Source organism: Nicotiana tabacum, chromosome 5 (genome assembly GCF_000715075.1).
Source record: "Nicotiana tabacum cultivar K326 chromosome 5, ASM71507v2, whole genome shotgun sequence".
NCBI lineage: Eukaryota > Viridiplantae > Streptophyta > Magnoliopsida > Solanales > Solanaceae > Nicotiana > Nicotiana tabacum.
The window spans coordinates 143,243,733-143,263,971 of NC_134084.1; the positions used below are offsets into that span (position 1 = coordinate 143,243,733).

General features: G+C 37.1%; 1 protein-coding gene and 1 non-coding gene across 4 annotated transcripts; both read right to left on the reverse strand.

Moving 5' to 3' along the window:
• Window positions 1–2,629: 2,629 nt before the first annotated feature.
• On the reverse strand, window positions 2,630–11,785 carry LOC107825943 (uncharacterized). Of its 3 annotated transcripts, none has more exons than XR_012709879.1 (6): window positions 11,257–11,785; window positions 11,104–11,176; window positions 10,765–11,021; window positions 10,038–10,080; window positions 9,189–9,249; window positions 2,630–3,753 (listed from the first exon to the last, which is right to left on the reverse strand). It is a non-coding gene; the product is annotated as an uncharacterized LOC107825943 (transcript). The 3 variants fall into 3 exon arrangements; XR_012709878.1 differs by lacking the exon at window positions 2,630–3,753 and adding an exon at window positions 8,680–9,037 and having other exon boundaries at window positions 10,756–11,021; window positions 11,257–11,784; XR_012709877.1 differs by lacking the exon at window positions 2,630–3,753 and adding an exon at window positions 8,680–9,037 and having other exon boundaries at window positions 11,257–11,781.
• Window positions 11,786–13,836: 2,051 nt separating this feature from the next.
• Window positions 13,837–14,720, reverse strand: LOC142161695 (uncharacterized). The gene is made up of 3 exons (XM_075252704.1): window positions 14,549–14,720; window positions 14,191–14,470; window positions 13,837–14,055 (listed from the first exon to the last, which is right to left on the reverse strand). The coding sequence occupies exons 1-3, from the start codon at window positions 14,567–14,569 to the stop codon at window positions 13,964–13,966; spliced, it is 393 nt and encodes a 130-aa protein (XP_075108805.1). The 5' UTR covers window positions 14,570–14,720; the 3' UTR covers window positions 13,837–13,963.
• Between the last annotated feature and the right edge of the window lie 5,519 nt (window positions 14,721–20,239).

Consider the following 20,239-nt stretch of genomic DNA (forward strand, 5'->3'; position numbering starts at 1 on the left):
CCCTGTAATTGGTCAAACAGATCATCAATACGAGGCGAAGGATACCAGTTCTTCACTGTAACTTTGTTCAACTGGCGATAATCAATGCACATACGCATAGAACCATCCTTTTTCTTCACAAACAAGACAGGATCACCCCAAGGTGATACACTAGGCAGAATAAAACCCTTATCAAGCAATTCCTATAACTGATCCTTCAGCTCTTTCAACTTAAGAGGGGCCACACGATATAGAGGAATAGAAATGAGCTGAGTGCCCGGCAACAAATTAATGCCAAAATAAATATCTCTATCGGGCGGTATGCCCAGAAGTTCAGCTGGAAACACATCAAGGAAGTCCCGTACTACTAGGACTGAATCAATTGTAGAGGTATCAATACTAACATCTCTCACATAGTCCAGATACGTGTCACACCCCTTCTTAACCATTCGCTGAGCTTTAAGGAAGGAAATAACTCTACTGGAAGTGTGATCTAAAGTACCCATCCACTCTACTCGCAGTACACCTGGCATAGCCAGCGTCACGGTTTTGGTGTGACAATAAAGAATAGCATAATGGGGCGACAACTAGTCCATGCCCAAGATAACATCAAAATCTACCATGCTGAGTAATAATAAATCAGCTCTGGTCTCAAACCCGCTAAGAGCAACCAAACACGATCGATAAACGCGGTACACAATAAGAGAATCCCCCACATGAGTAGAAACATAAATAGGGGAACTCAAAGAATCCTGAGATACGCCTAAATGCAAGGCAAAATAAGAAGACACATAAGAATAAGTGGAGCCTGGATCGAATAGAACCGATGCATCTCTATGACAAACCAGGACAATACATGTGATGACAAAATCGGAGGTGAAAGCCTCAGTGCTGGCAGGAAGGTCATAATATCTGGCCTGACCTCCCCCTCTAGGGTGACCTCTACCTCCTCGACCTCTACCTCTATCTAGCTAAGCAGGTGGGGTAGCAACTGGTGCTGTAATCATAGCCTGGGAACTCTGCGGGGAACGCTGCGGCTGAGACGTCTGTGGAGGTATACCCCTCCTAAGTCTGGGGCAATCCCTCACTATATGGCGTGTGTCACCACACTCAAAACAAGCTTTAGGAGAACGTGGTGGCTGGGACTAGCTTGGGCTAGGTCTGCTGGACTGACCATTGAAAGCACCCCGTGCAGGAGGCGCACTAGACTCTAGAGGTGTACAATAAGGCTCCTGAGGTCTAGGAGGAGCTGGAATACCACTGGCTGCTGGAAGAGCTGAATGAATGGGGCAATTCATATAACCCCTACCATGACGAACTGCAGTTGGAGCACGAGCACTAGGATAATGGACCGACTCTCGAGACCTCTTGGCCTCCCTCTCCTCTCTATCCCGAGCATGCATACCCTTTACGCTCCTAGCAATACTCACCACCTGCTGATAAGAAATATTCATCTCCAACTCACGAGCCATGCTAGACCTGATGCTGGGAATGAGACCCTCAATAAACCGGAAGGCTCTCTCACAAACTGTAGCAACCAAGGCTGGTGCATGCCTGGCCAAGTCAGTGAAACAGATAGCATACTGCGAAACAGTCATAGTGCCCTAGCGCAAATGCTCAAACTCTGTGCGCCATGCATCCCTACGGCTTTGAGGGACAAACTCTCTCAGGAACATATCTGAAAACGGAGTCCAAATAAGGGATGCTTCCTCAGCGAAACTGTCCAACTCAAAAGTGCGCCACCACTGGTAGGCTGCTCCTCGAAGCTGGAAGGCTGTGAAAGAAACCCCACTCGATCCTGCTATACCTATAGTGCGGAGGATACGGTAACACTACTCCAGAAATCCCAAGGCATCATCTGATGCTAAACCACTGAATACAGGAGGCTTATACTTTTTGAACCTCTCAACCCTCCGCTGTTCATCCTCTAAAGTCGCCGCCCTGGGGCCACAGGTGGTACCGGTATAACCCCTGGGATCTGATCAACCTGGACCCACTACTCAGAATTGCGGGCGGCGGGAGTTTGTGCTCCTACCCCGACCTGGGATGTGGCTGCAACAAAGGGAATCAACCTTTCTTGAGCTAGAGTGGTTTACATGCTCACGAACTGTGCAAGAGTCTCCTAAAAAGCTGGAATAGTAGTAGCAGTAGACGTATCAAGTGCCTGGACTCCGGCTGGAGCTGCTGGTGGCTTCTCTATGGAGCTCGCGCGGGTGCTCTGGCTGCACCACAGGCGCGTCCTCGGCCTCTATCCCGGCCCCGACCTTTGACGGCTCTAGCAGAGGATGCGAGTGCCTGGTCATCTCCGGTAGCACGTGTCCTCACCATCTGTGAGAGAATAGAAGATAGAATTTTAGAATTGTGATACCAAAATCCCGCACGACAAGGAAATCAAATGAAGTGGAATTTTCCTAATAGTTACATAACCTTTTGTAGATAAGTACAGACGTCTCCGTACCGATACATGAGACTCTAATAAACCAGCTTGTGATTTATGACTCCTATTAACATAGATCTCTGATACCAACTTGTCACGACTCAAGTTCGCCCTCTATGAACAGTCGTGACAGCACATAGTCTCTACGACTAGGTAGGCCTAACGATTTGCAGAAAAAGAAATGAAAGATAAAAACTAGACAAAAACTGCGGAATAAACATAAATAAAACGTTTAAGATGCCACTCGGTATATACAAATATAAACTCTCAAACTGAATCAACTCCCAAAACTCGGAACCTCATGAAATCACAAGTTGTGGAATAAATACAAGTGTTCTAACTTCAGAATATCTAAACAAAATTAAATACAGCAGAGCTAAAGCTAGAAGTGAGAATAGAGAGGGACTCCTCGGTCTACGGACACGGCAGATATGCCTCGAAGTCTCTGAAGATCGCCACGCCTCACTGGAAGTATGACTGAGCCGAAGAACTTGGATCTGCACACGAAAAACATGTGCAGGAAAGGGCATGAGTACACTACAGCGGTACTTAGTAAGTGCCAAGACTAACCTCGGTCGAGTAGTGATGAGGAAGGTCAGGGCCCTATTGATTATAGACAAAAAACAAGGTAAAACAATATAGAATATGACAACATAGTTGAAAATGCTAACAGTCTATAACAAATAAAATCATAGAAAGAATCTAACTCAGTACAAAGAAATAGCAACATGGGATCTCCTGGGATATTGTCCCATAGTCCCTAACGTAAATGTCCAGAGAATCTCCTGGGATATCGTCCCGTAGTCCGAATCATAAATATGCAGGGGAAACTCCTAGAAAACAAATTTGTAGTCCCAAAGTAAATATCCAGTACATGGGATCTATCGGGTGCTGTCCCGGAGTCCCAAATATAAATATGCAGGGGGATATACCGGAATACCGATCCGTAGTCCCAAAGTAAACATGCAGGGGGATCTCTCTTCAATTCAAGCAGGAAATTGTACTCTAACATGCTGCACGGTTACAAGCAGGCAATTAAAGCAGGTAAGACAGTTAAATCAAATAAGCATGGTTTTTCTAAACTAAGCAAGAGGCTTCAAGTACAAATATTACTCAATTACAAGAAAACATAGGTATTAACTTCATAAAAACGAAATTTCAACAATTAACATGGGTACACACTCGTCATCTCACGTACACGTTACTCACATAACACATTTTCAAATCCTAAGGGGAGTTTCCCCACACAAGGTTAGGCAAGCCACTTACCTCGAACCAGCTCAATCAACTCGAAATCACGTTCTTGCCACGAGTATCTGACTCCAAATGGCCCAAATCTATTCAAATTAATAGTATAATGTAAATATAACTTCAAGAAACTAATTTAACTAATTAACTCAAAGCTAACACGCGAAATTAAGAAAATCGCCCAAAAAGTCCCCCGGGACCACGTCTCGGAATTGGATAAAATTTACAAATTCAGAACCCCCAATTACTCATGAACACACTCGAACAAAAATTACAAAAATCCTACGTCAAAATCTCATTCAAAACTCAAATTTTCAATTCGGGAAACCTTCTCCCATTTTCCAAACTTTTACCCCCAATTTCCTTAATTAGAAGAGGAAAACAACAATAAATTATAGTTCTACGATCAAAATTAAGATAGAAAACGTTACCCAATATTTCTCCTTCAAAAACCCTCGAGAAATCACCCTCAACCGAGCTCCAAATCGATTTTCCCAAGTTTTGAATTCAAACCCTCGTTCTTCTCTTTTTCTGACCAGTGAATCCGCTTCTGCGGCAAATGGACCACACCTATGACATTTCATTAAAACCCAACTTCCACACCTGCGCTTACAAACTCGCAGATGTTGTCCGCTTCTGCGGTCCTTGGGCTCCATCTACGACCAACTCCACTCAAGACTTAGCCCGCACCTGTGATCTTCATACCGCACCTACGGTCCTACACACGCAGGTGCGGTTATGACAGGTTCAGTCAACTTCAGATTTCTGCTAAGTCCAATTCAACTTCCGTTAAGCACCCGAAACTCACCCGAGGCCTCCGGCACATCAACCAAACATGCCAACCAATCCTAAAACATCATACGAACTTATTCCAACTCTCGAATCACATCAAACAACGCCAAACCATAAATCACTCTCCAATCCAAGCCTTATGAACTAGAAATCTCAAAAATCCTACACCCGATGATAAAACCAACCAAACCAAGTTCGATTGACCCCAAATTTTGCACACAAGTCACATTCAACACTACGGAGCTACTCCAACTCTCGGAATTGGATTCCGTCCCCGATATCAAAATTTCACTATCGAATCGGAAAACTTCCAAATTTCAACTTTCGGCATTTCAACCTTAATTAAGCTATGGACCTCCAAAGCACAATCCGAACACGCTCCTAAGCCCGAAATTACCCAACGAAGCTAAAGGAACCGACAGAATTCCATTCTGAGGCCGTCTTCATACTACTCCGACTACGGTCCAAATTCTAAAACTTAAGCACTCATTGAGGGACTAAGTGTCCCAAAACACTCCAAAATACAAAACGAATCCTCCCAACAACTCAAAATAGCAGAAACAAACTTGGAGAAAGCAGTTAATAGGGGATCGGGGTGTAAATTCTTAAAACGATCGACCGAGTCGTTACACTTGCTTGGATCCTACTGTAGCCAAAACATGTGCAACATTGTTTCCCTCTCTAAAGCTATGCCGGATCCTCGGAATTCCCCAGTTCCTTCAATAATGACCTGCACTCATTAACAAGGTTAATGTATAGGGAGCAGTTATCATGGCAAAGTAATTGGAATATTTCGGTGGCATCCATTTCAATTTCTAAACCGTGGAAGTGGTTAGCTTGTGCAATGTAGAGGCCATGCTTTAAGGCGAGCAACTCCATGTAGGTAGCCTTGTAGCCATAAGCGGGCATGTAGTAGCCAAGGATCCAGTCGATATTTTTATTCTAGAAAATACCTCCAATACCACCTTTTTCTGTATTTTCCTTTAAAATCTCCATCTATGTTGAGTTTTAAATCAGTTACAGCCGGGGGGTGCCACCTTACCAATATAGGAGTGAAGGTGCGATCTTGGTTTGGCCAGTCAATGTAAAATTTATACTCCATGCAACGTATGACAACAATGTTGAAGGTGAGGACTTTACAAAGGTTGTTGTAGTAGTTATTGTTCCTATTGAGCCAGAGGTTTACAAACGGGAATGTGTCATTCCAGGTTAGGTTCAGGTGTTCAATATTGATGGAAAGGTTTTTGAGCGTTGTGTAGGGACTACTTTAAAAATGCGAGAAGACGTATATAACAATCAATTTTTTCGAATATTAACTTTTTGTTTTGTAGAAAAAAATAACAACAACCCAGTATAATCCCACTTAGTGGGGTCTGGGGAGGATAGTGTGTACGCTGACCTTACCCCTACCCTGTGGTAGAGAGACTGTTTCCAAATAGACCATCGACATCCTTCCCTCCAAGAACTTCCCACCTTGCTTTTGGGGAGACTCGAACTCACAACCTCTTGGTTGAAAGTGGAGGTTGCTTACCACCAGAGCAACTCCTCTTTATCACCTCTAAGATGACAATTGCTACACAATGGCACCTCTAAGATGCACGATAACAACTCTACTATTGAGTTACCATTCAATTTTAACGATAAGATTTTTCGAAGCGTTTTTCAAAAATGATGAAGCGAAAGAAATAGTACTAAAAGAGAGAGAATACACAAACTGCATAACTTTTTTCATTCATTAAGATTAATGCTCCATGGTAAGTAGGCATATACATATATGATATGAAATAACCACGAATATTTGGACATCTTAATTACATCTTAGTCGTCACTATTCACTCAAAGTAGGTACATGAAAGGCAAGATAAACACAAGTAGAAATGCAATTTTATTTGATGTGTTCTAGATTTTAGAACGGCAATTACAAGTGTTAGCTAATAACTTATACATATTTGATGAATTTCGGTTCTAAATTTAATATTTACACATATTTGATGAATTTCTTAATATAAAATACATTATTTGAGCAAAAGCTGATGGGTTCTGTCGACTCTTTGCTCGGCTTCTGCCTCTGCCCCTGCACATACTTAGAGGCGAAGCTAGAATTTCAATTTTATGTGTTTTAGATTTTAGAGTGGCGACTTCAAGTGCTAGCTAATAACTACGTTCTAGGTTTAATATTTCTACATAATGATTTTTTAACACAAATATACTGCTTGAGCAAAAGTTATTAAGTTCAACTGAACCGTATTTAGGCTTCTAGCTCCTCCCCTGCACACACTCGCCATCCTACTTTACGTGGTCTTGTTTGACTTAACACGGAGATTTAGGAAAAACAAATAAAGACTTTTGAAATAAAATTGTCTTTTTCTTTTGGATAGACTAAAATAGAATATGCATTATAAATTGGGACGAAAAAAAATATGGTATATACATAGAGATCGAAAGCTAGGAAGAGGGGAATGCAACCACTAACCAACAATCGCCAAGAGGAGATCAGCAGCCAAAAAGAAAGCAAATTTAATTCCAGCCATTGCCAATGCTTTGTCTTGAAACTTGAAGTGGGGAAGTTGTGTTTGTTTGAGTTATTAGGGGCATATTTATAGCCGTTAAGTGAAGGTCTAATGTCGATTTTGTGAGCTCCTTTTACTTCCAAAAATGAAGTGTATCTTTAATTTCGTGCATGTGTTTTTAATCTCTTATCGTTTCGTTTTACACGTGAATCAATACAGTACTTGGTCTATATATTGTAAAATGCATAATCTAAAAGCATCGTTTTCAAATAATATTCTTGGTTGAAGATTATTAAGGAACCATAAAACTTCTTTATATCATATATATATATATAAAGTGCAGTTAAAATGTAGTCTCTAGCATTAATCATTTCAAATCTACTGTATATCATTCATATATAGCCACTTTATTATTTCATATAAACATGGAACTCAAGTGATCTCAACTACCATAAAATTTGCGTAGAGGGTGTCTAGCAATAACCATCCCAAAACTAAACTCCCTTTATTTAAATTTAAAAGACACACTTTCTTTATTAGACCGTTTAAAAAAGAATGACACATTTCTATATTTAGAAACAATTTAATTTTAAACTTTTTATTTTAGTCACTTTACTTTTAATGAAAAGCTTTTATAGTCACACAAATATCATAGCCCCACAAAACTTTTGTCTCTTAAGCTATTAGGACAAATATTTCAAAAGTTTTCTTTTGTTCTTAAACTTTGCGTGAAGGCAAACTATATTATCTAAATTAAAACGGAGATAATACTAAATATTAAATAAAGCCACTCTGTTTTATGAAAACGGTGAACTCGAGTCTCAGCTACCATAATGTGAAAATAATTGCTTTATATTTTAGCTTTTCTTTTCTACCTCTCTTTAAGGGTTTAAAATAAGTAAATGACAAGTGGCACATTTTTCACACGTCAAGAATGTTGTTTTAAGAATTTTCACTAATTATTTCAAAGTATTCAAATAACCTACTAATATTTCTATCATCTCATGTCATGCCCCATTAGAAAAACGACAAACGAGATATTCTTCTTCTTTAGAAGAGAAAGTTTTTCAACATGTATGCTTAGAAACAAGCTTGAGGCTATTTCAGTCATTTCTTATTAGCTATATACGTGCCCTTTGGTGCTCTTCCCAGATATACGTGTAGGTTGTCTGCTACTCCAGATGTATGCTTTTCTTCTTTTTCAACATAAACATATTCCTTGGCTAAGCACACACAAGAAAAGGCATAGAGAAACGAGATATTTCTTCTCAAGATTGCTCACCTCATTTTCATTATCATAGAAATATAATTGTAGATTTTTTCCTTTTTCATTACTTGGTATCAGGTCATTCCTTTTCGCCAACTCTTTGTCATAACTTACTCCGAGGGATGTGAACGCAAATGTATTATTGTATGTTCTTATGTAGGTTCGAAAATGCTTTGATTCTTCAGTATTTCCTAGACACAAAGTTCGTAACTCTTGTGGTACTTGATGTGAAATCAGCTTAATAGTGCCTTTGCGACAACAGAATGCGGGTGGTTCGTATTCAAATTTTTTGGCTTCGCAAAATTTGCATTTGGGAACAGTTTTTAACATAACATAATCAATTGATGGTTGAATTGTTATTGACTCTTCAGTATAGTGTTCATGATTTGTATTAGATGTAAATCCTGGGATGCAACAATAACAAGTATAAATATATAATTTTGATAGTTATAAATGCATATACGTATTTATACTTGTGTATACCATCAAGAAGTCATAGTCTAGCTCTCTAACCTGCTTCATATATTGAATATCCCACAAAAGGAAGATATTGCTCGCTTGAAATATTAGCACTCATAGAGGATGATGCGATAACAGAGCTATTAATTAGTGAGCAAGCAGGAAGTTGCCGACCACTTGTTTCGTCCTTACTTGCTCGCGCGCGTGCTCGCACTAGGAGAGCCTCCTTTTTATCGTCTTGCATCATCTTGTATAATTCGCGTCACCTAGCCTTCTTGTCAGCATATATTTTTTCACAACTTTCATTTTTATGATTTTTACTCGACATATTCACGCATCTATTTCCTGAAGGAGAAATGTCAAGTGCATACTTGCATTACTGAATATATTTTCAATATTATTTAATATTTATATATGTTTATTATAATTTTTTAGAAGAACTCAAGCAAAAACTTACAATACCTAAAAATAAATCACGAGATATTAGAAAATTTACCTTTCGGTTCAAGTGCCACTGAATAACAGAGGTAGAAAACAACCACAGCGAATCGCTAGAACTGCAATAATAAAGAAGATAAATTGAGAATCTGCATGCCTCTCAAATACATAGGGATAGTTTGTATTTTCAAGCATAACATAAAGCACATCCTAAACATCGACATGAGCAGCTTGCAACAATGCCCAACTTAGTAGCCAACCTCTGTCACTCCAGCCATACGAGAAGACTTATATTGCTATTTATATATCCTACTAAAACAAATAAACACCAACCAACTATGAGAATATATATGTACAAGTGAATATATGAAATTAATAAAATTACTCGAATATGACTGATTGCGGCATTTTGTTGGTATTTTCATCATACACCAGGATGTACACTTGCTCGATTCACCGCAGATTCCTCACTATGGGAGAATTTAACAGATAGTAATCCATATTTGCATTTACCCCCTTTAAAAGGGCTATCGAGTTCAAATTTTTTCTTCTCTTTTATTAATCATTTTTTTTCCAGTGTCATATATTAGACCTACGGTATAAGAGCATCCTTTTTATCAGCATCACTCTATATAATTCATGTTGCCTAGTCGTTTTACCGGTAGTATTTTTCAAACATTTGATCCTTTTTATACTTACTCGAGAACAATGAAGTCCATTTTATTCGTTGAAAAATAAGGCTTCAAAAATACTAAATTAAAATTAAATCTAGATATATAGTAATATAAGTTGTGTGTTATTGACATACATTACAAACCAAAAATAACTCTAATAAACAGATAATATATATAAATAAATAATCTACTAAGAAGTTAAGGAAAAAAACCAATAGAAGTGCAGTGCTTACAGGATGATGCAGAGGAGACGGCTACCACAACCCAGAGTAAAAACTGAAACAAAGAACATGAAATAAAGATAAATTAACAACAACATCAATAAAAAATAACATAAATGGATAAAACAAAGAAAGCAACAAAGAGAGAAGAAAAAATCATCCGCCAAATCACACGTACCTAAAACACAAAGAGGAAAATTGCAAAAACCAACACATATCTTCGAAATCCCATCACCAAGAAACTTAGCAAAACTTACAGGTAAAACAAACTCCAGAATCAAAGAGAAAAGGGAGATATGTAAAAAGAAAAAGAAGCTAATTTTCAGAGAGATGAGGAAACTAAGTAGAAATTAGAAACATTAGCAATGATCGAGCAAAATAGTTTTAGATCAAAATCAAATTTTAACTTCTAAAAGGGATTATTACCTGGGTTCTATTTGCTTTCTCGGTGGGGAAAAAATCAGACTTTTACCAATTATCAAAACCCCAAATATTCCCCCAATTTCATCCATGAAAGCCCTAACTTTGAAATTTCCCGATGTTGTCTGAGTTGAAACAAATTGGAACAAAAAAAGGAGAAACAACACATAGAAAATAACAAAATTGATATTAGAGACTAAGAAATTTACCCGAAAGTTCAAGAGATTTGAGAAGAAAACTGGACAACTCACAGGCCAACAAATGCCAAAACCAAAAAGAATTGAAGTGAACTTCAGAAAGAAACTCTTACCTGATTTACCTGATTTCGATCTTGTGATGGATCGTTTCTCTATGCCTTTTCTTGTGTATGCTTAGCCAAGGAATATGTTTATGTTGAAAAAGAAGAAAAGCATATATCTGGAGTAGCAGACAACCTACACGTATATCTGGGAAGAGCAATGTCGGATTTCTGCAATCGGTACTATCTCTTCTTCGAAAGGAACAAATAAAAGAGAGCCTGTTGGACCTGTGCTCTTCATTGTGTACGCAATAAGCATTTGTTCATTTTGTTGGGCCCTTCAAGTATGTTAACATTTCAAAATTAGTTCTTGTATATGTTCAAGCACATATACGACCAATAATATATTGATTACAATACCATGTTCTCAGCGCATTTGCTTGTGGGTATGGAGGATTGATTTCGATTGTTGTACTGAATCTGTTAGTCAATCCTACATACATTTGAACATTCAGTTCTAATTTGGTCCTCTGGTATATGAAAAACTAAAATATAATTGCTTATATACTTTACCTGTATTGAATTTGTTACTCCATCTTGCATGCATTTGAGGTGTTTTACCTGACGACGACTTTGGTCTTGCAACTTTTTTAGCAAGAATGATTGGATATTCTTTTTTAAGCAGTTCGAGTAGTTTGTTCCCATCATGATCAATAAATTCTTCCCAGAGTGTGAATTTCGTTGGTTTTTTGCAGTATAAAATAGAACAAAATTGTTAAATCACTATCTTAAATCAACATGGGAATGTCAATGCTTAAGCAGCATAAATGAGCATCAATTACAACATTTAAATATTAGACATGATTAAAAAATGAACACATATTGGTATCTTAATGTGTAGAAATTTCTATAATGCAATTAGTTTCGAAGAAAACAGATATTTCCTGAGGTGTTGACTATTGGTCCCTAACAAAAGCTTCTAAAGCAAAATAGTTTGAACTGTCATATGTTGTCGAAGAGCCAATAAGTCTCAAATCTAGAATAGATGGTAGAATTGCTTTATGCTTATTAAAAGAGAAATAGATATAATTCACAACTTATTGTATCAATGATCCAATTAGTTTCAACATAAAGATGTTTTGAATAAGTTTAGATATTACGATGTAACTAGAGCCCAAAATCACAAAGAAGGAAACTGCAAAAACCAACACGTATCATCAAAATCGCATCACCAAGAAACTCTGAAGAATTCACATATATGATAAAAAACCCAAAAACCAAAGAGCAAATGAAAAAATTATAGATATCAAGTAAAAGCTAGTGGCCAGAGTGAAGAAGAAACTTAAGGAAAACCTGGAATGGCGACATGTGTGTTTTACGTCATTTCTAAAAAGCTCGAGGGTATATTAGTCCTTTCGCGCCAATTCTTACAAATTTATTATACATGTGGCTTAGTTTTTCTATACAAAATGCTACGTGTAAGTTTTAAATGAGCCCAAGTGAGTTTTACATAGACAACATATTAGGTTTCCTCCATTTTGTTTACACTTTTAGATTTTCGTTGCTTCTTAGAGACATCTTCATCTTCCTCAAATTGCTTCTACCTGCAGGTTTGTTTTTATTCAATTTTGCTCATGTTTTTTGCTATGCATCTGATAAATGTTTAGTGTCTTTTTCAAAATGCATGAGAGCAATCTAGTCATTTAGCATCACTTTTGTTGTATCATAAATATATGTGGCTTTATTTGCCTATCCATGAGTCTACCTGTAATTGTTATATGACTCGAGGTGTACATCTCTTCTCTTTAACATCTTAATTCCCTTTTACAAGAATATTTAATAGAGATGTTCGTAATAATGATATGCTACTTTATTCTATTAGATCTTTCAGCATTGGTAATATTTGCACATTTGAAATACAATAGTTTATAAAAATGTTGGTGATATACAAACTTTTAGTACTTAGGAATCCACAATTGCATGAATACTCTGAATAGAATTTCTATAAGCTACTTATTAGCTTTTCTTCAAAGACATTCAAATGTTTAACTCTAATTTCTTTTAATTAAAAGCTAGTATATATAAGATTCATCAATTTTATACAATTTGTGCAAGAACTACTATATCTTAAATTCCTAATAAGAGGGAGATTATATTGGCTATAATTTGAGATAGGTTGTCTATTTGTTCAGAAACATATAAAATTAGAGGAGACAAAGTCGCTCTTCTTTATTCAGCTTTCTAATTACATGAATATTTTGGTTAATCTTAATCCAAAGTATTGAATGGAAAAAAGCATATTTTTGAAATATAATTTGATTTAAAATCCAATAGCTAAACATGACATCAAAAGGATCGAATTTTTTACTAAACCCGGATGAGTTAATAGTAGGTAAAAAAAATTAAATATAATCATAATTTTTGAGACACTACCTTTATTAAAGAACAACTACGGGTAAATTAGAAAGTCATTGTTAAAGAGAAAAATAAGCAACTACATATTTAATTATGTTATATTTCTACATTTGAAGGCAATATATTTTTCTTTGAATACCTCTTAGCAACAATCTAATTCCTTGACGCATATAACATTAAATAATTTTTAAGTTAGCTTTTAATAGCTTCTTTCTAATTAGTGATTTTGCCATAACTAAAATTTCTTTGTTTGGATCATTGCTTCTAACTTTATTGAAGAACAAATAAAGATTTTTAAAATGTTAAAGGCCAATGATATGGTTTTTAAACTCTTTGATTGGTGTGTACTTTTAGCCACCAAACATCATCACTCTATGCAGCTATCCCAACAATTGTTGATATATAAATCAAAATAAATTGAAAGTTTGAAGTTAATTTTGGAAAAGCATAAATTACTTGCAAAAAAGCTGAGCTAAATTAAAATTTACAAAATCAAAGCACAATATGATATCAATCCTAATTTTACTTAGATTCTTATAGCAAGAGAAACAACAAGATAAGAACTTTGCATTGTTGAGAATATATTTAAAGATATGATCAAATATTATTAGTAGTAAAAAGCTTAAATCATAATAATTCCAGGAATGCGTAGTAGATCTAAGTATGCTTTGAAACATTATAATTGCAGCAAAGCCAAAATTGAATTGAAGCATGAAAAGCAGCCTTTAAAAGGGTACAATCTCAACTTGAATTTTGGTTTCAGTTATTGCGGGGTATTGTTAGACAATATACAAAAAGTGACACATTACATCATACTTGAATCAGCAGTTGCTAGTTGGATCCAATAAAACAGGTTTATGTATACTTACTGATCATCCATGATGATAAAATCTTGAATTCTCCGCCCATTTGAAGCATAGGTTGAGGGGCTTGCGTTGAGCACGATGGCAAGCACATCTTGCATTTAAAAAGGACGATGAATAAGCTAATAGACAATAAAAATTGATATATACAATAATCGTAATAATAACAATACTAATAAATGTGAATTTTAGGCAAACAAACAACATAAATAGATAAATCTTCAATTACCGAATTCAGATCCTTCGAGTTGATATTCAAAGTTGCCAAATGGTGTAAGATTTAGGCGCGTTGGCGGAGGTAGTGGCTTTTCTGGAGGATTAACAGTTTCTATTGGCTCAACAATGGTACACCTATCAATTGTCCATGTAAATTTGTTAAGTGGATTTCCGTACATATAGTTTGATTCTTTGACTTGTGCAACTGACACCAAGTAAGTATGGAAAGGGCGAAACAGATCTGCAAAATGCATTATCTCCGCATTGAATATAACGCATTCCACTTGATTTTCCTGTAACAAAATAAGGCACAATTAAAATAATATTAACTTAATTACTATTGGCAAACTTATGAATCCTTTAATGATTACCTCTTCATCTTGCAAAACCATCAGCTGATTTTTTTCGTTTTCTCTCTGTTGTCTCTAGGTCTGCCTTTATCAACTACTTGTATCTTGCAGGTCCATTCTTCCGTTTCTGGAGTAATCGCATTGATGTTGAATCTTTCTGCCATCTAGACATAATCGATAATCATAACGCATCACAATTATAATAATGAGCAAACGTAAAATTGTTAGAATGATTATAATACAAAATCAAAGAATCAAAAAAGTAAATAAGTTGTACATCACACTTACTATTAGGAATGATGGTCTAAGTTATGGAAAAAGCTTTTTCAATAATTTCATTATAAACTACATTATATGTGGAGTGATCATCATCATCGTCAGCTATAACCGGTCTAATTAATATCTTAACACAGTTAGAACCTTTAGCTCTTGATAAAGCAACGTACAATTGACCATGAGAAAATACAGGTTCTCGCAAATAAATGCCAACAAAATATAATGTTTGGCCTTGAGCTTTATTTATAGTCATGGCGAAACATAACCGTATCGGAAATTGTGTTCTTTTAAATTGAAGGGGTAGTTTTTCATCTTCTGATGTTAATAGTGGTATTCGCGGAATGAATACATGTGTATTTTTAAAATCACCACTGGATATTGTAGCACTAATAACATGAGATTTGAAGTCATTATATATTAATCGTGTCCCATTGCACAAACTGTCGCAAGGATTCAAATTTCTTAATAATATAATTGGACAATTTTTTTTAGACACAATTTATAAGGAGGTAAACCAGGAGGATTTAAAGCGTGCAAAAAGTCGTCATATTCACTTTGATCTTTTGGATCAATTGTTTCATCGGTAGCTAAATAGACTTTTTCATCAGCTGGAAATTGAGCAATTAGCATATCATTTATTTCATCAACGAAGTCGTTCTTTGTAGTTAGAAAAGAATTGGCTCATAGAAACAAGTAAAAGACACACGCCAACGATCTTTCTTAAACATGTTATACATAGTGGCAACGGTTTCAAGTTTGGAGACATGCTCTTGAGTCTAAAGGTTTCAAGTTGAGCAGGATGAAGACGGAATACCTCGAGTGCAAATTTGGGGTTGAGCCAACGGAAGCGGGAGTTGAAGTGAGGCTTGACTCTCAAGTCATTCCCAAGAGGGGTAGTTTTGAAGTACCTTGGATCGGTTATTCAGGGGATCGGGGAGATTGACGAGGATGTCATACACCATATAGGGGTGGGGTGGATGAAGTGGAGTTAGCGTTGGGAGTCTTGTGTGATAAGAAAGTGCCACCGTTACTAAAAGGTAAGTTTTATAGAGCAGTGGTTAGGCCTGCCATGTTATATGGAACTGAATGTTGGGCGGTAAAGAACTCACACATCCAGAAGATGAAAGTAGCAGAGATGAGGATGTTGAGGTGGATGTGCGGGCATACAAGGATGGATAAGATTAGGAATGAAGATATTAGAGAGAAGGTGGGCATGGCCCCCATGGAGGAGAAGATGCGGGAAGTAAGACTCAGATGGTTCGGGCACATTCAGAGGAGGAGCACTGATGCACCGGTGAGGAGGTGTGAGCGACTGGCTGTAGTGGGCACGCGGAGAGGTAGAGGGCGACCTAAGAAGTATTGGGGAGAGGTGATCAGACAGGACATGGCGCGACTTAGGATTACTGAGGACATGGCCCTTGACAGGGAATTATGGAGGTCGAGCATTAAGGTTGTAGGTTAGGGGAAAGTTGTGAATATTTCTACAGCACAATAGAGTGAGACTAGCCAGTTAGGAGTTAGACTAAGAATGTCATTGGTCGTCTATTGATGCAGGGCCTTACGTGCTAGTTTTTACTATACCAGCCATCTATTTCGTATTTCGTATTCTGTATTTCATATCTCTTATATTGCTGTTATTTTATTATGCATTTCTATGGTACTAATATATCGTCTCTTGTTGCTTTCTTGAGCCGAGGGTCTCCTGGAAACAACCTCTCTACCCTTCGGGGTAGGGGTAAGGTTTGCGTATATATTACCCTCCCCAGACCCCACTTATGGGATTATACTGGGTTGTTGTTGTTGTTGTTGTTGTTGTTGTTGTTGTTATACATAGTGGCAACTGAACAAGATTCAAGGCCTAAACTAAAAATTTAATTGGATTCCTTTTTTAAACAAAACCTTCATATATATTTTTATTAAAAGTCTATTTTCTTCTAACTTTTGAAATGTAAAGTGTGATGACCCAAAAGTGTCACGACCCAAACCGATGGGTCGCAACGGGCACTCGGTACCTTACTCAACTGAGTGCCTACGTGACGTATCTTTCGTATCATACTATCATAGGTAAATGAGCCAGAGAAGTTGTCGTGAGATAAGTACAATAAAACATGGAAAAATACTCGATATTGGACGATCCAACATATAATCCAAACTTATACATATGACGTATGGGCCTATAAGGCCAAAATAACAACGTATGCTGAACATAGGCCGACAAGGCCATACAATCTTTTACGTACATGACATCCGTCTACAAGCCTCTAAGGATACATAATTTTCATAAAAGTCGGAACAGAGTCCCGCAACAATACTCATCTAAATCGTACTAACCAAAACAAGCAACTCCGAAGCAAATGGAGTGCACCAACATCTTCCGCTAAGCTGATTGCCTACTTGGAGGGCTCTCCACCTGTCTATCGGGACCTGCGGACATAAAATGCAGTTTCTCCGGGCAAAAGGGATGTCAGTACGAATAATTTACAGACTATGTAAGGCACATAAATAAGTACATAACAGACATGGAAGAAATATAGAATAAATGGCTTAACCTGTAAGCCTGGATAACTCTGTAAATCATGAAGTACTTATAATGTCATGCATATACGTATGAATATCATGTCGTGCATAGGCACATGTGTTCATAACATCATCAAGCCTCTGAGGGCATCCCATCATATCATCTCGGCCACTGTGGGCAAATCATCAACGTATACCAACTGATCAGGTGGTGGTGCGTATATAACGCCATAACATTTTCCCATATCCCATATACGCATAATATACATATATACGTGTATATAATGACATCTGGTCATGGGTCAATGTACATGTATAAATGCATAAGAAATTCGTTAATAAGATTTACTCGGATTTCCAAAAAATCAATATGCCTTTCGGATAAACTTTATCAAGTACGTATTTTTCTGAGACCCATGAACAGAAGATATAATAATAATTCACATGAGGAATCAAGAATATAGACACCCCTAAGATTTCTATGAATAGAGTCATTTATGAAAGTTGTGCATTTGATCGTTTCGTTTATTTCGTACGGATCATGCCAAAAAGAAAGGAGGGATAACCTTAACATACATGAGCCGATTCTCTTGAAAATCTCTCTAACATACGTCTTTTGCGACGAAGCATGTAACGGAGGATCGAAGTAGGGGAAGATCCGTATAATTTCGCATGAATTCCTTGTTGAAGATTGCTACTTGGTAGATGTAGAACATCACATTTTGGTGAATTTAATCAAACTTTGTATGATTTCCTTACTGGATAGTAACGTTTTAATTTATGGTCTAAAAAGTTAATTTTTGTTGACTTGGGTCAACATTTTGGGTAAACGGACCCAGCCCCATGTTCCGACGGTCCCGGTGGGTACGTAGTAAAATAGGCGACTTGGGCGTACGCCCGGAATCGAATTTCGAGGTACCTAACCCGAGAAATGAATTTTTGATGAAAATTGTAAGACTGAAATTATAATGGTTTTAAGAAATTGGTTAATATTTGATCTCATTGGTATCAGGTCCGTATTTTGGTTTCGGTATAGGTCCGTTATGATATTTATACCTTATCTGTGAAATTTGGTGAGCAACGGAACTGATTTGACGTGATTTAGACCTTTGGTTGTGGAAATAGAAGTTTTGGAACTTTCTTGAAAAATTTCATGCAATTTGGTGCTAAATTCATAGTTCTAGGTGTTATTTTGGCGATTTGATCGTGCGAGCAAGTTCATATGATGTTTTAAGACTTGTGTGCAATTTTGGTTTGGAGCCCCGAAGGCTCAAGTGTGTTTCAGATAGGCTACGAAGTGATTTGGACTTAAGAAATTTTGCCGGTATAGTTCAGGTCTGCAGACTTCGCACATGCGAAGAAGTTTGGCATTTGCGAGCAGAAGGGCTGGAATGGGGCCTTCGCAATTGCGAAGCTTAGGATCGCAATTGCGATCAGCTTAGGCCGCATTTGCGAACACTTGTTCGCATTTGTGATGCTAGCAGGACAGGTTATTCTTCGCATTTGCGAAGTAAAGTTCGCATTTGCGTGGTTCGTAATTGTGAACCCCTGATTGCAAATACGATACCTGCAACTGTTAAAAAACGATTTTGGATAGGATTTTTCATTCATTCTCTTATTTTTCAAAAACTAAACCTCAAGAGGCGATTTTTCAGAGACCATTTCTTCCACAAATTATAGGTAAATGAATCTTAACTTATTTATTTCAATCTTTTGCTTCTTTTTACAAGATTTCATCCTAGAATCTTGGATTTTTCATGGTGGAATTGAGGATTTTTGGGTAGAACTTAGGAATTCCAAAATTTGGGGATTTAGACTTCAAATTGAGGTCAGATTCCAAAATCAATTGTATATCCGGGCACGGGGGTGAATGGGTAATCGGGGTTTGGTCCGAATTTTAGGTTTTGACCAAGTGGGCCCGAGGTCGATTTTTTACTTTTTGGGGGAAATGATGTGAAACTTATAATTACGTATTGGAATTGATTTCTTTAGCGATAATTGATGTTATTAAGTTAATTATGACTAGATACGAGTAGATTGGAGGTGAAATCTAGAGGAAAAGAAGTAATTGATCATTGAGTTGGCCGTTGGATCGAGGTAAGTGTTGTGTCTAACTTTGTCTTGAGAGATTAAGGATCCCCGACATATTTGTTATGTGAAAATCCACGTGTGTGGCGTATAGGTGAGGTGACGAGTACCTATGCACCGCCAAATTATCTGTTTAGCCTGTTTCTTTCCCCATCCTTAATATATTATCTTCATGTCTTAACTGCTACATGCTTATTGATGTTTCCATATTTAATTGGTTGTTGTTAGATGTTGTTTCTTTTATTATAAATATTAACTATCCCGTAGTTTCATTGTATTTCACTTTTGATTTAAGTTGGTTTATCAGTGTTTCATGGTATAACTTGGTTGGTCTCGATGTGTAGTATAAATTGAGTGAAGTTTCATAATTGTATATCCTTCCGTTTGCTTTTAGGCTTAAATATTGTTGAGGATTTTGAGATAAATTGTGAAATTCCTATTCTTATTGTGTGATTGGTACTGATATGGTAGGATCGGGTTGCGCACCGCAGCATCAGGAATAAGGGTGATATATTGAGGAGGAATAAGGGTAAAATGTAATTGCCTTGTGGGATCGGGTTGCACGTCGCAACAGGAGTAATAAAGGTAGTATGTTGAGGAGAAATAAGTGTGAATTACTATTATACGGTGGGATTGAGTTGCACGTCGTAACAAGAGGAATAAGGGTGGATTGAAAAGAGTAATAAGGGTGAATATTTATATTGATATTGATTACATGGTGGGATCGGGATGTGCGCTACATCAGTTTATGTGTTTACGTACATTTCTTCTATTGTGCAAGTTATTTTGTAAATTGGCTTTACATTTAAGGATTGGTTATAGCTGATTACT